At 40.5% G+C, this 20,295-nt stretch overlaps 1 protein-coding gene across 1 annotated transcript; it reads left to right on the top strand.

Annotated features, from left to right (window-relative positions):
• Nucleotides 1-1,234: 1,234 nt before the first annotated feature.
• ndufs4 (NADH:ubiquinone oxidoreductase subunit S4) lies at nucleotides 1,235-19,709 on the top strand. Its single transcript, XM_034238502.1, has 5 exons — nucleotides 1,235-1,392; nucleotides 5,193-5,271; nucleotides 18,220-18,389; nucleotides 18,520-18,593; nucleotides 19,504-19,709. Exons 1-5 carry the CDS (start codon nucleotides 1,268-1,270, stop codon nucleotides 19,605-19,607), a joined length of 552 nt encoding a protein of 183 aa, XP_034094393.1. The 5' UTR covers nucleotides 1,235-1,267; the 3' UTR covers nucleotides 19,608-19,709.
• Nucleotides 19,710-20,295: the final 586 nt, after the last annotated feature.

Raw genomic sequence — 20,295 nt, 5'->3', positions numbered from 1 at the left:
TTTAGATTAGTTTTCACATGGAGAAGACAACTTTAGACATTATTCAGTAGCTTTTATTTTGTCTCACTACATCAGAGTAGAGGTAAGTTTGGGAAGATACTTGATCATTTTAGAAACAATGTGCCAATAACATTTATGTGCTGTCTTCTTGCCAATGTACTCCATATTGCTCTTGCAGAGCTAAAATAGGACTAACATACTGCAGTACTCAACACTATATTATATCAGACTTCATCACTTGGTTTCTTTTTGTTGTTTTTTTCTGTTTTTGTTTTTTTTCGTTCTCAGAATGCATTGTTGTTTTCAAACATCACAAGAGAAATACAAAATTCTGTTATGAATATATAGTTTTGTATTTTTTATGTAAATGTCATATGTACATACAAAGTTTGATGGTATTTGTACAGATATGAAGAGTGAAACAATAAAAGTTTTTTTTCCTTATACTTCTCCTGACTCTGGTGTATTATTGATTTGTGTAGCCTGTAGTTTAACATGTCAAAATGTTAATGCATGTTTTAGTTCCTAGAAGAAGTTCGACCTAAAGGACATTTTAAGACCTAAATACAGTAAAGGGTTTGGGAATGTGATTATATACTTTAAACTGTAAACAATGATCTACCATAATGTATTTTATAAATCTTGTTTGTGATAAAATGGGCTACTCTGTGATTTGATTCATAAACAGTTCCTTAAATGATTTGCCAGAAACTTCACTGTACTGTATAATGACATAAATATATTCACATATAAAATAAAATACCTAAACCCAAAGATTTAATCCATAATGCTTCAATACAAACTACAATACAGTATGTTCAAATCATACAGTGTTTAAATGAACAAATAACTTTATATTTTGCACTGTAGAACTATTACTGTAAATAATAGCTATACAAGATCTCCATAAACTGTATGCTTTTCAAAACTCATAACCAAGTTACAACAGCAAATGGACGAGCTCTTTAAGCCAATTAAACGTTTTTGATCCAATGTTCATCCTGTCAAGCAATAAACGCAAGTAAATAACATAAAGAGGGAAGTTATTTTTTTCTAGGAGTATGAAACAAGGGTTAATGTGATGAGTTTCTTTCCATTCACACCATCCTAATCGTTTTTTGCGGTATGAAACACACATCCGCAGCGTAAATAGACGCTGGATATGTCTGGACATGTCTCGCTGTAAATGAAAAGCAATATTAGCCGCTGACATCAGCTCTCCATCTCTTTTCCAGCAGCTGTCTCGGCCACGCGCTCCTCGCACAGTATGTCCCTCTGCCGTTTCCGTAAGTCATTGTTGACAACAATCATGGCGTCCTCAATGTCACGTCTCTGCGTGGGACGTGTATCTGTGCTAAATGCAGCTTATAAACTGGCCCTGAATCCCATCAGGTAATTTAATATTGTTTGTTTATAATGATTAAATTCGCGCGGGTTACTATGAGTAATTTAATCTGAAACATTTAACTCCAAATCGACTAAAGACAACGAAAGGAAGTCGTGTGTCTGGCAGGTCACAGGCATTATAAGCTAGCAAACGTTAAAGCATAAAGCCTTCCCAATAAGTATGTAACAGGTTATCGCCCTGCATTGGACACATTATATGAGTTTTTAATGACGTACTTGCTCGCATATGTAGTCTTTAAAGTAACTACTCTGTTAGCAATAGTCAATGATATCCTGTGTCCTTACAGCACTCGGCTAGCCAGCTAATTAGCCGTAAGTATAGCTAGAAATCAGTTTAAGAGCTAACGTGATTAAAAGTCGCCCGCGGCTCCACACAACATGCGCTGCATTCCATGACTAATAATCGACCAGACAGAAACTTTATTTAATAACAAACTTCACCGGAGATGTCAGTATCACTGTCTGAATCACGACAGCTAACCTCTCCGTGCAGGGAGCTCACTGGAGGCTACATGCTAACACAACTCGCATTAAAACAACACGACAGTCAGTCAACGCTTTTATAGACAGATATAAACAAATAGTAACAATGAGATTTGAATAAGGTTTAATACAACTGGAAATGTTCGGTTTTTCTTTTAAAGTATTGTTTGCTTTCGGTGTGCACTTTTAATATTTTGACAACTGCACACATACCAATCATGCAGCAAGTTGCGTTTAATGGTTGCATGTTTACAGTTTAATTTGTTATTTTACTTTATGCTTTATCCTGGACGTGTTTTTCCTTTCTGATAACAACTCATATTTTATAATTTTATAATCCCACATACATTGCATAATAGTCAATATATTCAACCATCAATACCCAGTAACCAGATGCAGTAAATGAGTTGGTGACGAGTCCTATACTCACTTAAGTAACTGCAGTAGTAGTAGTAACTTGTTTTCAGTACAATTTGACTAATTTTACAATCCGAATGAGTTAATCAGTTATTCGATGTGTTCGGGACTATCATTTCCACATTGATTGTATTGCAGTCCACACATCAGTCGTTACTCCAAAATAAGTATCCCAACTCTAAGCATGTGGCCTGGCAGACATCAGGGGGTATCATCTCAAATCTACCTCCATTTGAGAAAGTCTGTCTCTCCCAAATGGTCATTTAAAAAAAAAGTTCTTTTAAAAACGATTTTTATTTTTTATTTGTTAAGCTCCAAGTGGCTCTTTGTCAGGGACAGAGGTTCCACAAATAAACAAGATAATGCAGAGACATTTTCATACTCAGTTTACTAAAGCGTCATGCAGTTCATGTTGCAAGAAGACACTAATTGCTTTTAAGTTTTGTTTTCAGCTAAATTAAATAAAGTGAGACTTTCTAATCACACAATACCCACAATGGCCCCATAAGCTGTTTTAATTGATCATTGACTTAATCTTGTACAAGATCCTTCAAACATCATTGAATAGTAAACAGCACGTTAAATTGAATTTGTTAACCATAAATACCAGGTATCTCAGGCGAAAATTCAATTGTCAAATTCTAAATGAATATCATTGCCTCAATGTGAGTTCACAGATAACGGTGACTAGAAACAAATTCCTTTATTTAATAAGACAGTGTGTTGGAAAGATAGCCAACAAACTAAACAACTTTAGAAAAAGGCAGATAGTTGAACAAATACTTGAACAAACAGATGCAAATGGTGACCATTTTGAGTTGAGTCGAGTATAAACTAATTCAACTTGAAGTATTTTCATAAGGGATGCACGATATTGTTTTTTTGATACCGATACCGATAACTTCCTGCTTCTCAAGACCGATAATAAAAAAAAATTACGCCACTAATTATTTTAACGCATGTGTATTTTTTTTCCTCGGCCGCCCCGTAGTTTCAGAGCGCATCGAGTTTAAAATACCATCTACAAGCTGATGCTGACAGCCCCGCTCCTGTCGCCCGCTTGTGGCAGACCACACTTCCACGCTCACCGGCAGGCACCGACTGGCCATCTGGAGGACCGGGAGGGTGTGTGTATGTGTGGCCCGAGCGAGCGAGAGAGAGACCTTACGTGCATTGTTGTTGTTAGCATCTGGTGCTAGCTAGCTGCGCTAACGGATATACGGAGCTATTTAAATGAAAACAGAGGAGTGACATTTCGCCACAACTGCGCCGAGCACTTGACTTTATGCAGGAAGCCAGACAGTGGGACATTGTACGAAAAGTCAGCACACTCAGCACGGATAGTGCGCAACATGATTGCAGCGTCCAGGCAGCTCCGGTTCGAGCATATGCCTTGAGTTGCACATAGCTCCAACGCCCATACCACCGGCGACATGTTTGTTTACTGTCCTGGCTTCACGAGGAAGCTCCCCTCTTCCTAAACCACTAATACCACAGTACTGGCAAAACGGGAGGAGCCGAGTGAAAAACAAGCGCCCCTCATCCCAATCCACCCACACCGCAGTATTTTTTTCTTTTTTTTTACCCAAAAAATATATTGTATATTATCGGGGCTATTAATACTGGTATCGGGTTTATCGGGATGACGTCATAATTCCTAATATCGGACCGATAATTATCGTGCATCCCTAATTTTCATACTTAATTGATCAGTCCAATCTTTTTGACCCATGTTTAAAAGTATATACAGCATTTAATTTATCATGCCATGAATCTGAAACAAACACATTTGTGGCATGTTTGCACTCATTTTCATATGTTTAAAAAAAACTAAGTTTAACTTCTTCTTTTTAAATTCACCATTGTATAACATTTATATTTGATACATTATACATGTTTCTATTTTTGACACTGGGCCTAAATCAAGCCTTGACTTAAAGGTGGGGTAGGTGATTTTGGAGAAACCAGCTCGAGTGCGCTAGAATTTGAAAATACACAACCGGAACAAATCTGCCACTTCCTCACAGAGCCCCTCCTCCAACACACACGAACGCGCACATGACCAATGAGGGCACGAGATAAGTTTGTGCACAGATGGAAGGCTGACAGGCAGGTAGGCCATCCAGTTACTTTAGCCGGGCCGGCTAAAATGATTGGTCGTGCTTTTTACAGTACTACGGCTTCCACAGATGACATTTTTTAATGGATTTTTTGTCAAAGCACTTAAGATATTCATTGCTATCTGGATGTTAAGAGCATTCCATGGAATATAACAAAAAGTGTATCTCGAGCCGGTTTCTCAAACTTACCTACCCCACCTTTAAAGGAACAGAGTATATATTTAAAGAAAACGGTATGTAGGACAGTAACTCCCCCAGAATCCATAGTGTAATTAGACACAATGCAGTCCATGCTTTTATTTTTTTATATTTTAATTTGAACATGAGATAATGAACTTGGAATTTTAAGTGTAAGTGATTTACATTTTTTTAAAGGGAAAAAGAGGAGATTATCAGGGCATAATGTGGAATATGTGCGTTCCCTGGTGGAGCCTGATGGCACATTGCTGTTTTGCGACAGTACGCGGCCGCACATAATGACAAAGAGCTACACAGTCCTCGCCTGACACTCGACACAGCCAGCATTAAGCCCGTCCTGTCATTAGGACGAGAGCAGGAGCCTGCCAGAGATTCACCAGACAGAACTAATAGGTGGCGGGGGGATTCCCTCCTTGTCGCTTCCTTTTCACCGTCCTCTCCCCACCGCTTCCTCCAAGATAGTCAGTGATTGCCCAGTGCAACTTGTTTGTGTCATTTCATTCTTTGTTACTTGTCTTCCTTTGGCAGTTTGTGCTTTGCGTGTAATGTTCATCTAATGGGTTTCAGGTCTACAAGCACATCAACATCCAGGCTGGCAGAGAAACCAGGACAAGACACGCAGCTTATTACCGTTGATGAGAAATTGGTAAGGATCCCTCCGTGGCCAGCGTGACAAACAAATTGATGTTTGTCTGGTCTACTGTCGTCCAATTACCTTCCTGGAATATTGTTTTAAAAACTCTCCTTATCTGCTGCCAAAATGAGTTTGTATTGGACAGTAGGGCTTTGTAACGCTGTGATGCTAAGGGCAAAATTATATCATTGGTAGTCCTGTGTGCGCTCGCAGCATTTTTCCTCTCTTCACTTTTTATTGAACAAGAGACTCCACTGAATAGTTTACTTAATCTGTTTTAGTTAATGTGACAATCTTTGATGCCAATGAAATTCAGATCTGCTTTATTTGTTTATTTGGTTGCCAAGACCACCAGTTAATATACAGTACATTTATTTACAGTCAGGTCACAATGTAGAGGTCTTATTGAGGTTATTGTTTTCTAATAATATGAACACCCCATCTATATTATTAGGCATACACTAGCCATTTAAATCACATCTCAGTTTATGTATTTTAACTTAAAGTATGTGCAAATGTAAACTATGTACTCGAGAGACAGTGGTCAATAAAGAATAGAGGAACATATTAATGAGGCTGGGAATATATGGTACCTACCAAAACAGTTCAAACAAATTGAAAATAATAAACACAAAATAACATGAGATGAAAACAGAGGCTTTATCATACATTGAAAATACGTTACCCTCCCAATTATCAATACATTTAATGAGGCTGTCTGAAAAGAAAGGGTACCAAACACATTAAACAGACAGTAGGGGTGTAACGGTATACGTACCCGTACCGAAATTATTCGGTACGGGCCCTTCGGTTTGGTACACGTGTGTACCGAACGAATGTAACGTTAAATGTAAAAAATTGAGAACGTGAACAACTTTTTGAAAGTAATCTCAGGTGATGCGTCGCAGCATTCAGAGTAATTTGCTCACATTGGGTTCCACGCGTCATAGAGAAACCAAGTCATTTAATTGGAGAGGCATACTATGAGAGCTGGTCACAGGGATGCGTTCAAATGTAGTCAGTAATTTGAGGAACTGTCGAAATGGCAAACGCAGATAAAGTTGAGCTCGAAAATCCTCCGGCATCATTGAAGTCTCCGGTTTGAGAACATTTTGGTTTCGCAGTTACGTACAAGGATGACGGACGAAGACAGGTGGACCGAACCAAAGCTGTTTGTCGGCATTATTCAACTCAAATAGGTTACGCGGCTGGCAATACATCAAACTTGCACACTCATTTGAAATAGTGATGGGAATTCCGGCTCTTCTTGGTGAGCCGGATCATTTGGCTCGGCTCGCCAAGAAGAGCCGGCTCTTTCGGCTCCCAAACGGCTCTTCAGTTTACCACATATTATACCTTTTATAATTAAATCAAATGTAGTACTGTTTTGACTAATGATTTATATGTGTACACATATATTACTTAAATTATTCAATACATCCTTTGTACTGAAGTATTCAAAAGTAAAAATGACATGTTGAATATAAATGATTTGCTGTGGCCAAATGTTTTCATTGCATTTACAGACCCGTGTAACTCTCTGATACCACCCAATGAATGCATTGACTTGCTTGTCGAACCACGATACACAAAGCAGATAGCAACACCTATAACAACTTAAGCATAGACATTTAAAAAAAGGGGCTACTGTATCGACATTTTAAAATTATATTTAAAGAAAAGGCCCTGACAAAACAGCAGGGCTCTATTTCAGTAACTATTAAGTATTAACTATAGAAAAAAAGACAGCAACAGCTGACATCAAATCTTTGCTGAGCCTAAGGATAATCATAAATAAATAACATAGTGAAAATAAATATATTGCAGTGCTCAAAACAGCAGCATCCAACAGTCTCTAATCCTTGGATATGACATGTCACTGCATGCATACACGGAGCAGCTGTAGCGCGGAGATCATCATATCATTCTGTCTTGTATTACTTAACAACAAAAAACGGCTCGTTCGCGGGCGCGAGCCGGCTCCCGTCGTTCACTTAAAAGATTTGCGACCGACACATCACTAATTTGAAAAGGCATCACCCGAACGTGAATATCACCGGTACCAAAAGAAAAAAGACTGAAGTGCAAACCCAACTCCCACTAGCATTTAAGCCTCCACCACTCGCAGAGAGTTCAGACCGAGCCAAAGCTATTACAAACACCAAATATCCTTATGTTGCCATGTTAGCAAAGCGCTACCTGGCTGTATCTGCTGCCACTGTCCCTAGAGAGGGTGTTCTCCACAGCAGGAGACATTGTTAGTGCCAGCAGATCTGCCCTTTCAGCAAGCAATGTGGACAAGTTCATCTTTCTTAAAAACCATGAAAATACAATGACAAGCCGAAAGTCAAACTGGCTGCTTAGGAACTAGTACAGTAAAGTTCAAATACAGATTATTTCAGTTCATCGAAATGCTGCACCTTAATGTTTATTTTATTATATTTTGTATTTGTTTGAGTGAATATTCACAGTTTAATAATAATTTAAAAAAACAAGAAATATTTAATGTTTTGTGATAATTGTTTCTGCTGTACCGAAAACGTACCGAACCGAACCGTGACCTAAAAACCGAGGTACGTACCGAACCGAAATGTTTGTGAACCGTTACACCCCTTACAGACAGACTACATAAAGCCAAAGAGAAGCTTTCTGTGTCCTTTGATTGGATGGAAGTTTACTATCTAATTCATAGTTTCAGTCCTTTTATCGAGCAACAATTCCAAGACTCACTGGTTTCCTTATATTCTACATTATCCTTGATTACAAACTGAATATTTTTGGTTTTGGACTGTTGATCAGACAAAACGAGCAACTTGAAGACATGATGTTGGGCTCTTTAAAACATTTGTATTGTTAAATGAATGACAAAATGAATGTCAATTGCTGCAGCGAATACATGGCCAAGAAATCATATTTTTCCAAAACACTTCGGGGAGAAAATCACCCCCATGAACATGATTTTTATAAAAGTAACTGGAGCAGCAGACTGCTGCATGTTCTGTCCATTTACCCAGCAGTTGGAGAATACATCAGTGGCTTTGTTTCATGGTTTCCTGAGCGCAGTGGTATTGTCAACTGGAATTACCTGGGCACACCGGGGTGCTCCAAAAGCACTCTGAGATTAGGTTTGAATTAAAAATGTGTAATTAAAGCTAGTTTACTGGTCACCAGGAGACTAAGTCAGTATTACTTTGTATATGAAATATGTGGGACGGCTCCTTTGAAGCTTCATATTTAATCAGACAATGAGCATGCATTGGAACTGGCCAAGGTGAGCAATGTGCAAAAATAAGGATCTTTTGAAGTGAATGCTTTCTCAATTAAAGACGAAAGAGATAGGAGATAACAGCGAAAGACGGAGTTTGGGGAGAATGTGGGAGTCTGTTGTGGACCTGTTTTTTGGAGGGGGGTTGCTGTGTGTGGGCAGCGTCAGTGTGCTTTTGTTCCAGACCAAAGCTGACCATACTGGCAGACAAACCTTTGGCTGGGCGGAGTGTCTGTCTCTGTCCTCTCAGTAGGGGCCACTGAGAGGAACAGCAGAGGAGAGGAAAAAAAAGGGCCTCTAAAAATGGGGAGGGGGTGAAAGAAAAGAAGCTTGCATGGAAAAAAGTTTTTGAGACACCCTGAGACTCACGAAAAAGACAGTGGCCACTTCAGTGTTGTGGGCCACAGAGGTTCCTTTGTGGCGTGCTGTTGCTGGCGGGAAGTTCTCTAATGCTCACCCAGACAGGCCGAGAAGAGAGGCCCTCAGCTGTTTACAGTACAGTGGTCTCCATCTCATGGGAGAGGGCAATGAGAGCACTCTCCCTTTTGGGCATTCAGCACATGTCAGCACGCTAGTCATTCATCATGCGGTCAATAAGTGTGAATTGCGTTCTGGTTAGACCAATCAAACAGCGGTCTCGATCCACAGCGAGGTTATGCTGGGTTCGCACGCTGTCTCTCTCGAGCGACCCGAGGAGAATGTGGTGTACCGCTTGTTATATAGTGAACATTTCTGAATAACCTCATTTAGATGACGAGGTTGCATTTTGGCCTGGGTAAACGATATTTTGAAATCACTCCAAAAACTCTGTCTGAATGTTTGCGTGACACTCAATATCTTGTCCTTAGTTCTCGTCTTTCCCAAAAAATGCAAACCTTGCAGGAACTTGCGTCCCTACAGTTTTGTTGGCCCTCTCTATTACAGGTACATTTAGGCTAGACTCTCCTGCAGGTCAAACATGTGAACTAATGCAGAAAACATTTTCTTTACTGCATTTGTGAACACTTGTACTGGAAGCTGCAGGAAAATAATAAGGACAACTGTTAAAATAACCTAATAAAGTGGCTTTAAACTGGACACAATGACTATGTTGGTTGTACTGATGATATACCCAGAGAGAGTCTTCTTTTAACTCATTGGCCTCTTCCCAATACCCCTCCTCGGCTCCTCTCTTCCCCTCCTCCGGGACTTGACCCGGAAATCTATCAAGGCAAGGCAAGGCAAGTTTATTTATATAGCACTTTTCAACACAAGGCAATTCAAACAGCTTTACAAAAAATGAAAGAGATTAAGAAAATGGCATATAAAATCAGTCATTAAAAAGAAAAGCTAATAAAATAAAGATTAAAAGAAAAAATACATGGATAAAAGTTACAGTGCAGTCTAAGATATGAATAGTTCAATTAAAAGCAGCGACAAAAAGAAAAGTCTTCAGCCATCAAGACACGCCATTTTGAAGGACGTCCCAATAGCTGAAATGCACACGGAGGAGGGGTGAGGGAGGAGGGGTGCGGGAGGAAACGAAAGGGAGGATACACGCGAGCAGACTACGCGGAAGTGTTTTCACTACTCGCGTATAAAAGCCCCGCCCCCTCCCCCACCCTCACAGCTGGTCGATTTCAACAGAGGAAAACGACAACTGGAAGATGAGTGGAAAAGCGTCACATAAATGTATAAGTGCTCACAGCTCCGTGGGAATTATGTGCAATTCAGGAACCAACCATCAGACATTGAATTCCTTGACTAACAAGAGAAAGATTCATTCATTTAAATAAATATTTAACCAGAAATGGGCCGGTTCTAAGGGGTTATTCAGTTAAGCCCGATGAGAGGGGATACAGCTGTGCACATGTCATCATTAACAGACGTCGTTTAAGAGTGACGTTTGAGTGAACGAGGACATCCCAATTAATACCTGAGGACTCATCTGTCCTCGCGTCACCTCCTCGTGTCTCTCGCTCGCATCTTACGGAGGCGGAGCTAAGATGCAAGGAAGGGACGCGAGTGAGGGAAAGGAGGAGGAGTCGAGGAGGGGTATTGGGATGAGGCTATTGTTTTGGTATTCCTGCTCACAACCATACTGTTTTGGTTCACTTTCTCAGCTCCAATCAGGGTTGTTTTCAGTAGTGGCCGGCAGCTGTTGAGCAATAACGCTCCAACCCTTTGTACCTGTCTGAGAGACAGACAAGAGAAACAAGCTAGTGAACATTATTTCAGGAATAGAACCATGAGATATTGGCAGGATGACAAACAAGTTCATTAACACTCTGGATCAAATGAATAGTTCAAACAAAAGCTTGGCTTCAGAGTGTGGGAATTTGCTGCTATTGTTCTTTATAATAATAATAAATTATATTTTTAGTTCTGTGTGAAATTGATGTCACCATAGACTTCAGAAACACATCATGAATTACTAGGACCGTAAACAGCAGATGAAATGATGAAACAATGATTTCTTGCAGCTGTATCTCGACTCGATTTCAAAACTGACTAAAGTTTGAGATCTTTTAAAAGCAAAACTTTGAATTCATTGTCAGCACTTCAGAAATGATGCCAAATGAAAAGACCTGCGTGATGGCGCTGCAGTGCCCAGAGCTGTTCCCTACGGAGCCCATACGGACCTGCTTTTGTGTGTAATCACTGTTTGATTAAGCATGCTGGGCAGCTCCGAGGGTCCGGCTGGCGGGCCACTGATACACGGCTTAACACGGAATGTCTGTGACCTGCTTCAATTAGAGACAGGCCTCTCTGGCCTTTTGCAGAAACAACTGCGGTTCTAACCTCAGCAGCTGCTTCGATATGTGATAATACAATATCTCCCACTCATGGCGGAGTGTCTGAGCGTCTACTCCTGCGTCAGCCAAGTGCACTCCCTCACTCCACATAAAGACAACACCATCATCTTAAAGCGCTTGTGAAGCCTTGTTATAGAGTTCTCTAAAGGCACTAGGGTTTTACGAGACAGAGGAGGACAGTTATTAGAGAGCGGGGATTCGAGGGGGAAGGAGGGAGGTGGTGGGGGAGAGGAAGAGAGTATTAAACTGGTTGGACCATTTGATGCTCGGCATGTTGACTTTGTTCATCTGAAATCTTTGCTTTCTTGCGTATTTAGAGCCCAGTGCCTGATTTGGCAAGTAACATCACATCTGGACAAAAGATGTTTGATTGCGTTAGCGTTGTTAGTTGTTTTGAAAGACTTCAATTGGAACCTGATTGAAGGAGCCTGAGTCTGTGAGTCAAGATGTATCATGCAAAGATATCAGAAAAATCCCCGATACAGAAGTCAGTGAAATGAGTGGTTAACGCATCATCCTCTCTGTTGGAGCTATTCAATCGGATACGCCAGTTTGCTATGGGACACTTGAGAACCCAATTTCCTGCAGAATTGAACGTGTTTTCAGAGTGTCAGCCTCAACCAAAAGGACCACAGACAGGTATTTGCTTTCACCTTTGGCCATGGCAGGAACATAAGCGTGTTGAACAAGGACGACGGATCCACAATAAAAATCCAGCTATCCCAACTATGAGGATATATTTAGCACAAGCAGTTTAAGTCTGCAGTACAGGGGTGTATATTCTCTAAGCCTGTCTAGCCTCAGACACAGAGTGACCTACAGTGGAGCAGACCACATTCACCACCCCCCTCCCTCTCATCCTCCTCTCCCACCCTCCCTCCCTCCTTCGCACATAGACAACTTAAGTGTCTGTTTTGTCTGGTTGCCCTCTCATACGGCGCGCTTCGGAGAAAAATCTCTCTGCTCAAGTTTGGAGTAGTGGGTCAGAGGATGTTGGTCCTTGAAGAGTGCCAGACAAGAGGCTTTATTATGTATTATCCACTAAATAGTATTTCATTCATTTACACTCTCTTCCATAGAGACTAAGCCTCTTAAGAGGACTCCTCCGTCCTGTCAGCGCTGGGTAGTTTTAGGAAGTGCCGAGCTGCTCAGTGTTGTGTTTGCAGAGCGGATAAAAAAGCTTTGCTACTTCCGTTTGCCTACACTTCCATTTGTTCATGCTCTTTGTAAGCTAGCAGCTCTTTTTCTAAGTGTACCCAGAACTAGGTTTAAGGTCTTACGCTATCCTTACATTTCTATGGTAGTAAATGCAAAAATCTGACATTCATTTTCAATTTCACAGTATCTATCCGTGCTAGAGTTTAAACAATAAGTCTATTATTTGATTTGTAATCATTTTATTGTCAGAAAACATGCGGTGGACTTTGAGAATGGGTTAACGGTTTAAGTTGCTTTTTAAGATATTTTTAGTACAGCCTTGTATATTCTATCATTTTTAGTTTTGGACTATTGGTCAGACAAAACGAGACGTCATATCGTCCTTTTATGTTATTTGCTGACATTTTAAAGACCGAACGATTAATCACCTTATTTAAAAATAAATGAATGGTGTCAAATGCCCGTCAGAGTTCCCAGCGCCTAAGGGGAAGTCTTCAGTTTGCTTTCTTTCTGTGATTAACAGTCCGAAACTCAAATATTAAGTTCACAATGCTATACAATTTGATAAGCTGAACCCTGAGAATGTTTGGCATTGTGGCTTGATAATAAATATATATATATATTACATATATATATATATAAAGCATTTTACACATAAAAAGATATTTGAACTGATGTATTTTAAGATGCCGTACAACCCACAAACCTTTGTGTCTGCATCCTTTATATTCCTAAATGCCCCCCCTCTCTCCGCTCCTCACCGGTATGTGTAATGTGAGATTTGAGATGACCCTCATGCCAGCTGCTTCTCGTTCTCCAGTGATGATCCACTCGTGAGGAAGCAACATCATATTTGTTTCTAATAGAGACGCTCCCTATGTCCAATCCGTAATTGGCACGCTTTCTCCACTTCAAAGACGTCTGAAGGTGGGAACCGGCGCAGGCTGATGAGTGAGGCTCTCGGTCTGGGTGTGGGCTGGACAGTGGGGGGTTAAGGGTGATGTGTTTGGGCTTTCACCACATGCTGACTCAACATGATTCAGCTCAGCTGACCTTGTGACCCCTACTGGCTGCAGAGAGGCAGTTTTGGCACACGGGTGTTCGTGCTAAGATAGGCGGCACTGTACTTGTGTCAATGAGTCCGCCGTGACCCAAAACAAAGTGGCAGTGATGCTACAAATGTTTTGTCTGAGCTGGCCATGCATAGACTTCCTCTATTTGTTTACGTGTTTGTCTGTTTGGTGACTGTACTAACAGGAACATTAACCGTACCTCCGTTTGGATTTGTAAACCCTAACAGGTCTTACAAATAGGACCACCAGTACCAATGTGTTTAGAAAATGTATACCCTGTACCTGGGCTCATCTTCTAGGATTAAAGGACTTATTAGGACTATTTATATCGATCAATCTGTAGATTATATTTCAACTAATTGATTATTTGGTTTGTCAATGAAAGTTCAGAAAACTGTGAAAGACATAGAATCCTCTATAGTGACATTTGTTTAATGTCTGTCCGACCAAGAGTCAAACGCCCAGAGATATTCAGTTTCCAGCGATATTAAAGAAACAAATCCTCACATTTGAGAAGCTGGACCCAGAGAATGTTTGGTGTTTAATGTCCGCCTCACACAATCTGGCTTCTCCATTTTATTGGAGAATTAATCATAATTAAGCTAGGATCATTGCAAGAACAGATGTGAATTTCCTTTTTGTGGTTTGTTTTAGATTTGAAATGATCCTTTTTTTCTAAATAGTCACCAAGGAAGTATCGGGTGATTGAGAGCGAAAGAGACGGGACTGTTCACTCCTAAGTGAATGTACAGTAGTGTGTTCAGAAGACAAGGTCCTTACACTCACCTCATCTACGGTTTGTCAAACCCCAAGACACCCCCCAGTATCCCAGTCTGAACCGCTTTCCATCCTCCGCGTGCAATCGATATTTTCATTCAAATTGACTGGTTCAAAAACATCATGTGAATTCTTTTACCTTTTTCTCAAACATAAATCCAAAAGTGATGTCTGGTTTTCATTTTTGAGGGATTTCTTCTGACCACCTTTCAGCTGCAGAACATATGGACACTCACCTGCAGATCCTCTGAATCGGCCATGTAAATGGTTTAGTTGGGAGGCTGGAACACAGTTTGGTGAAGTGTAAAACGGAAACAGTTTTACCGGAAGCTTGCCGCCAGTGTTTTTGCTCATTGACAGTTTTTCCTTGTCTGAGAAAGAGCCAATCAGAGTTTATAGGTAGGGTTTAGAATTGAGACAGTTGTATGCATGTTATGAGGCCTGTCATAATACTCTTATCAGTCTACTGTAGAAGATTTTGGACATGACATTTATCATTTCTGCTCACCTCGATATCGCCCATTGTGCCTAAATGCAGGTTTCTTTGTATATGAACGTCGCCAACATTTCAGCCATCACGATGGCAGAACAAATGGCGGCGTTTTCCCTGACGTTATAAGACCAGTGCAGTGCCGAAGAGTTTCTTTCTTTAAGCCTTTAGGCTTAATAAAAAAAAAAGAAAACCGGAATATGCTGAGACACAATGCTCTATATTACCAATTTAAAAAATGTGGACAGATGTAACGGCTAGCTTTGAATATCCGCACAGTTACTTCACAGTATAGATGTGCTCCCGTGGGATTGGCAATTGGTAATTTCATATATAGGTAATATTGTGTAATTAGAAAAAGCTTCCTAATCATTGCAAACTAGCTCTGTTACAGACGGATGCTATGCCTGTGCCAATTACATTTATTTTTAAACTAAGGTACAAATCTTTGTCTGCTGAGATTGTTTTTGTAAAACAACAAATAAAATGGACTCCTTTTTAAATGGAGTAATAACAAGATGGTCATGATGTTTCATTCACATTTATCTTAATAAACTTTGTAAAATAGTTTTTACTTTGAGGCAACTCTTTGCCTCCAAAGCTTTCTTTAGACTATGTTTAAACGTTTTACTTTTTGATATCTCGTTATTTCTTCAGTTGTCTCCACTCATCGAGGACTTTGAATGTTGTTTACAGGGAAATCCTCCGTCCCAGGTCTCTGTTGGAGCATTAGGGGGACCAGCTCTCAGCATTCTGGTGGGCCAGCGGCCCCACAGCGACAAGCCCCTATGCTCTTTATTTGGCACGTAGCCTGGAGGTGTCAGGAATATCGACACGCTTTCACGTGACGGAGACTTTGCCAGCCTTTTCCCCCCCTTTCTTAAGCCCGGCATTCTGCCTGCCCAGCCAGGTATTGTAGGGCCCCGTGAAGGCCCTGTGAATAGTGTCAAACTTGATAGTTCTCATTTTGCTTCCTGTACATGGCAGAAGAAAAAGTGCCCACCGTGTGGGTTTTCCTTTTGTGATGGCCCTCTCTAGTCTTCCTGGGAACACACCACATTCCAGCCACAATCATTCCCTTTGTGAATCCGGGTATTGTGGGTGAGTCTGTTATGCCGATAACCCTGCTAGCTTTCAGTGTAATGCATGCAAATATCATAGAAGTCTAGACTCGTATTTTTGCAAACAATGCCAGATAATGAGCAGAGTGTTTTCAGTGATATGGCCGAGATTTTGTTTTGACACATCCTCAGTCATTCATGAAAGACCTTTTGTGCTCATCCACGCCTAAGATGTGATTTAAGGTCTGCTACATCTGGACAAATTATTGCGCCAGTTTACCATACATGGGCCTCATGTGTCAGTTATGGTTTATGTAACGTATATACGCGTAACCATAGTCTGGCCTGCTAATCCCAAGGGCATCATTTCTAATGCGTCTCGGAGAGGGATTTTCATGCATCTATCCCCCAGAACACCCCAGACCACAGAGCTGCTAGATGTTTCTGCAAATTTGATTTACCTCGACTCAAAAGGTACTTTTTGTACATGAATTCTTTCCCCCTCAATTCACAACTCCAAGTGTGTTATGGTTCACTGTGTACAAAGTATTTGAATGGTTCTTGTCTTCACTCCAAAACGCTCAGGAAGTTCTAGATCTTTTGAACATTGTCAATTAAAAGTAACGACTTATATCCTGCCAAATGCAATGTGTTAAAAACATTTTTGATCACCTGCTGCAGCCTGGAGAAAACCCTCTCCCACTGTCCTGTGTGTTATTGTGTCATGAACCCTCCACCGTTACCCCCTTTGGGTGAAGGGAACATGTTTTCCTCCTCTCTGTGACAAGAAGGAATTGTTAAGGTTAAGTAGATAGGGCAGCCGGAAATAATTACCAACCACTTGTGAAGTTTTTTCCCCCTCCTCTTTGTTCATCTTTTCCCTTTCATTTTTAACAATCTTTTCAATGTGCAGATCTTGTTTATGATTAGGTGCAGCCTGGTCTTGCCTCTGAGCATGGCAAAAGACGTTGGCTGAAACGAGCAGTAGCCGTCGGATCTGTAATTTACTAGGCTTAAATACCTTTGGAAGCTCCTTTGCCAAAGGAAAGGCGGGCTTTTGTGTGAAGTTCATGCAAAACGACCTCCTTTCTACAAATCAACTGGCAGATGACAGACAATGATGAAAATTTGATTCTTTGAAGTTGTAATGGCCATTGAAATGTGCAAAATTCTTGTATTGAAAGGAGAGCACCCTGGAAAGCCCTCAGTCTTGGGTGGCTGGCGCTGCGTGCTGGGAGGTTCGTCTGTGTTTTGTCGCCGACTTCCCATTGCTTGTTTGCTAATTCCCTGAAGAATTGGACCAGATCCTTGATAGGAGCTTGAAGGGGCTCCAGTTGCTCAGGAATATGCATTTAGTACGCCCAGAGGCCCCTCCTCCTGCTCTTGTTGCGCTGGCCTACTTTCTGATGGTCTGGAATAAATCACCTCAAGTATTAGGCATTCATTTCCGCCACCTCGGTGCCAAACAGCGTAAAGATGGCTGTTATTATATTTTTCTTTTGAATCCAGTATTTACCTTTTCACATATGCAAGCTATAGTATATACTCATTTTTTATTTCAGTTATACGGACATTTACACACAATTAAAGTCTCACAAACACTATTGTGAATGACAGAACGGTTTCCTTAGCCCATTGAACAATCTTAGACATCTACAAGTAACATATCAAACATTTTAAAACCAGAGCAAAAGGTTAAAGCACAGGAGAGATTTATATTGCAAAAGTTACCTATAAATAGCATTCATTCCTTGGATTTTTCCTGTTTTATTATTTTTCTGAAATTAATCCCTACAGATTGATGAGAAGTACAAAAATAGGAAACATAGGAGTACTTTTTATATAACAACTGAAATTGTTCCTAACACCATAATTCTGACGGTAAACACACATTGTCAGAACACCTGCAAGCTTGCCTTCAGATGACCTTTCTCAACCATCAGTTGCACATAATATATCCTTGCATGAACACCTGTTCCTAAAATAAATAAACATCAGTCAGTGTGTTTTTGTAGAAACGGTGTTGTTTTGACTGCTTGTTTTGCATCTTAAAAAGACTTGTACGGATGAATAATTAATAAATCATGTACTCAAACCTATTTTTATTAGCAATAACTATTAATGATTTGTTCTTGACTGGCTAATAGATCACATAGTTTTCATTCAGCTGGTTGGTAACATGGGATTGCGATCAAATGAGGTCACACTTATTTTTTTAGGAACTGACGGGGGTAAGGGTATCTACAGTGTTTATAGAAGGTTATCATTTTAATTCCTGGTGTTCTCCATTGTGACATCCGCTCTGACTCACAGCTGGATGTGCTTTGTTTCTGTCCCTCAGGACATCACCACCCTGACAGGGGTCCCGGAGGAGCACATCAAAACACGGAAGGTTCACATCTTTGTTCCCGCCAAAACAGCCATGCAGTCGGGAGGCCACAACAAAACGTGGAAGCTGGACTTTGACACCAGGGAGCGCTGGGAGAACCCTCTGATGGGCTGGTCCTCAACGTAAGGATCTCAGAAAATAAAGGGGTTTTACAATCTGCAGGGCATAAGAAACCCCCTCACATAAATAATGTCCTATATGTGCCTCTGATCAGGTGACCTCTTGTGTCTGACATCTCGTTTTGCCTTTCAGTGCGGATCCCTTATCCAACATGATGCTCAGCTTCTCCTCCAAGGAAGATGCCATCGCTTTCGCTGAGAAAAATGGTAAAACATTTAAGATGTGTCAAGATTAAACATTTACATTTAAATCACACCTTTTGTATAAAACAACATTAATACAATGTCACGGCTAATCATGGAGAATCAGTTCAGTTTATAAATTGCATTACAGAGTTATGATACACACAAATATGCATAGATTTTTGCCAAAACGTAATCAGTGAAAGTCAAATAAACACGAGATAATATATCTCTATTAGTCATATAGTAGTACTATTAGGAGTGGTATTACGTTACTGTTGTGAGTAGAGGGATTGTAAAGCTGATAAGTGTTGTGCGTTGACTTCATCAGAGAGAGTGCAGGAGTAACTCGATTGAATGTGGATCAATGTGCACTTTGATTCAATCTGAAACTGTCCGTTAGCATCTTGCATAACGCAAAGCATCTCTGCACTAATCAGGGGCCGTCATACCTTAAGGATAATGGCAATATCATTTTTTAAATAAAAAATGTCACAGCTTATTAAACCTTACAAACCCGGACTGTAATCAGGTGATGATTATAGCAGTACAACAGCACCTTAAAATACCTCTGATGTCAACCTCTGGGCCTCAAAAGAAAAAAGGAATGAAACATAAAGTAGAAACTTTAGACGGACAAACAAGATGATCCTGAGTTAGTTTAGGTGAACGCACATGAGGAGGTTTCCTGTCCGGTAACACAGGAAAGAAAGTTCACTTTGACTCAGAACCAAACCATCTGGGAGAGTTTGTTGAAACTGAGCAAAGGGAACTGGCATACTCTGTTTATTGCACCATGAAAGTGATTAGTGCACTTCTGACTACACACAGCCTGTTGATGTCTACAAAACACCTCATTGTGTTTGGAATTCATCCAAAGGGAACATACGTGACGCTCGCGCCCCCATCACTTACTCTGATGTTGTTGCTTCAGGTTGGAGCTACGACGTAACGGAGAAGAGGAGCGCAAAGCCCCGAGTGAAGTCCTACGGAGCCAACTTCTCCTGGGACAAGAGGACCCGGAGGTCCGGCAAGTAAACTGAAGACGCCCATCTGTTGTCGGCGTGACCCCCGAGTGTCCCGCAGCAGACCTGTATCATTCTTGTCAATAAAAGCCTAATTATATGTGTGTGAACCAAACATTGTGGGCTTTATCGCTTTATTTTTCAAACATTCACCTCATTACCGACTACCTAACGCAGTCTCCCCGATTAATGAAGTGTTTGTTCTGAGTCGAGTTGTGCAACAGCAGAACAAAGGGGAACACATTATTACAATTAGAACCTTTAAACACAGGGATAAATATAACTGGGGCCAAAAGCAATGACATTTTTCCTGCGTGAGTGATTGTTTCCATCCCGATACCTGAATTGTTTCAGTTTTCGGAGAGATGCATAACTGGAATTTAAAGAGGGACTTGGAACAGTTTACTCTGGAAAAGAAAGCGAAAACGTTTTCTTTGCACATTAACATCTGGGCTTTGAAGTTAGCATCTTATATAACCATTACTAGCATTTTGATGAGACCAGTGACATCATGTGATTTAGATTTATCTGGTATCATTTGAGTGGAACAACGAATACTTCAATTATATTGCTTGTTATTTTTTTAGTAACTATCTGTTCATGGTTGGTTTAGACTAGAGAACATGTCATAAACTAGTAAAAAAAAAAAAAGGTTAATAAAAGAACTCAAAATGTGTTGTTTACCAACAGAGCAAGCCATA

The sequence above is a fragment of the Gymnodraco acuticeps genome, unplaced genomic scaffold (assembly GCF_902827175.1).
Source record: "Gymnodraco acuticeps unplaced genomic scaffold, fGymAcu1.1, whole genome shotgun sequence".
Classification (NCBI taxonomy): domain Eukaryota; kingdom Metazoa; phylum Chordata; class Actinopteri; order Perciformes; family Bathydraconidae; genus Gymnodraco; species Gymnodraco acuticeps.
This window is presented reverse-complemented; position numbering and strand designations above follow the sequence as displayed.

Bases quoted from the DNA above. Each gene is read 5' to 3' on its own strand.
- ndufs4 (XM_034238502.1), top strand. From the start codon at position 1,268: ATGTCCCTCTGCCGTTTCCGTAAGTCATTGTTGACAACAATCATGGCG. The intron at 1,393-5,192 runs GTAATTTAATAT...AATGGGTTTCAG, and splicing joins CTGGCCCTGAATCCCATCAG to GTCTACAAGCACATCAACAT. The intron at 18,390-18,519 runs GTAAGGATCTCA...TTTGCCTTTCAG, and splicing joins CTGATGGGCTGGTCCTCAAC to TGCGGATCCCTTATCCAACA.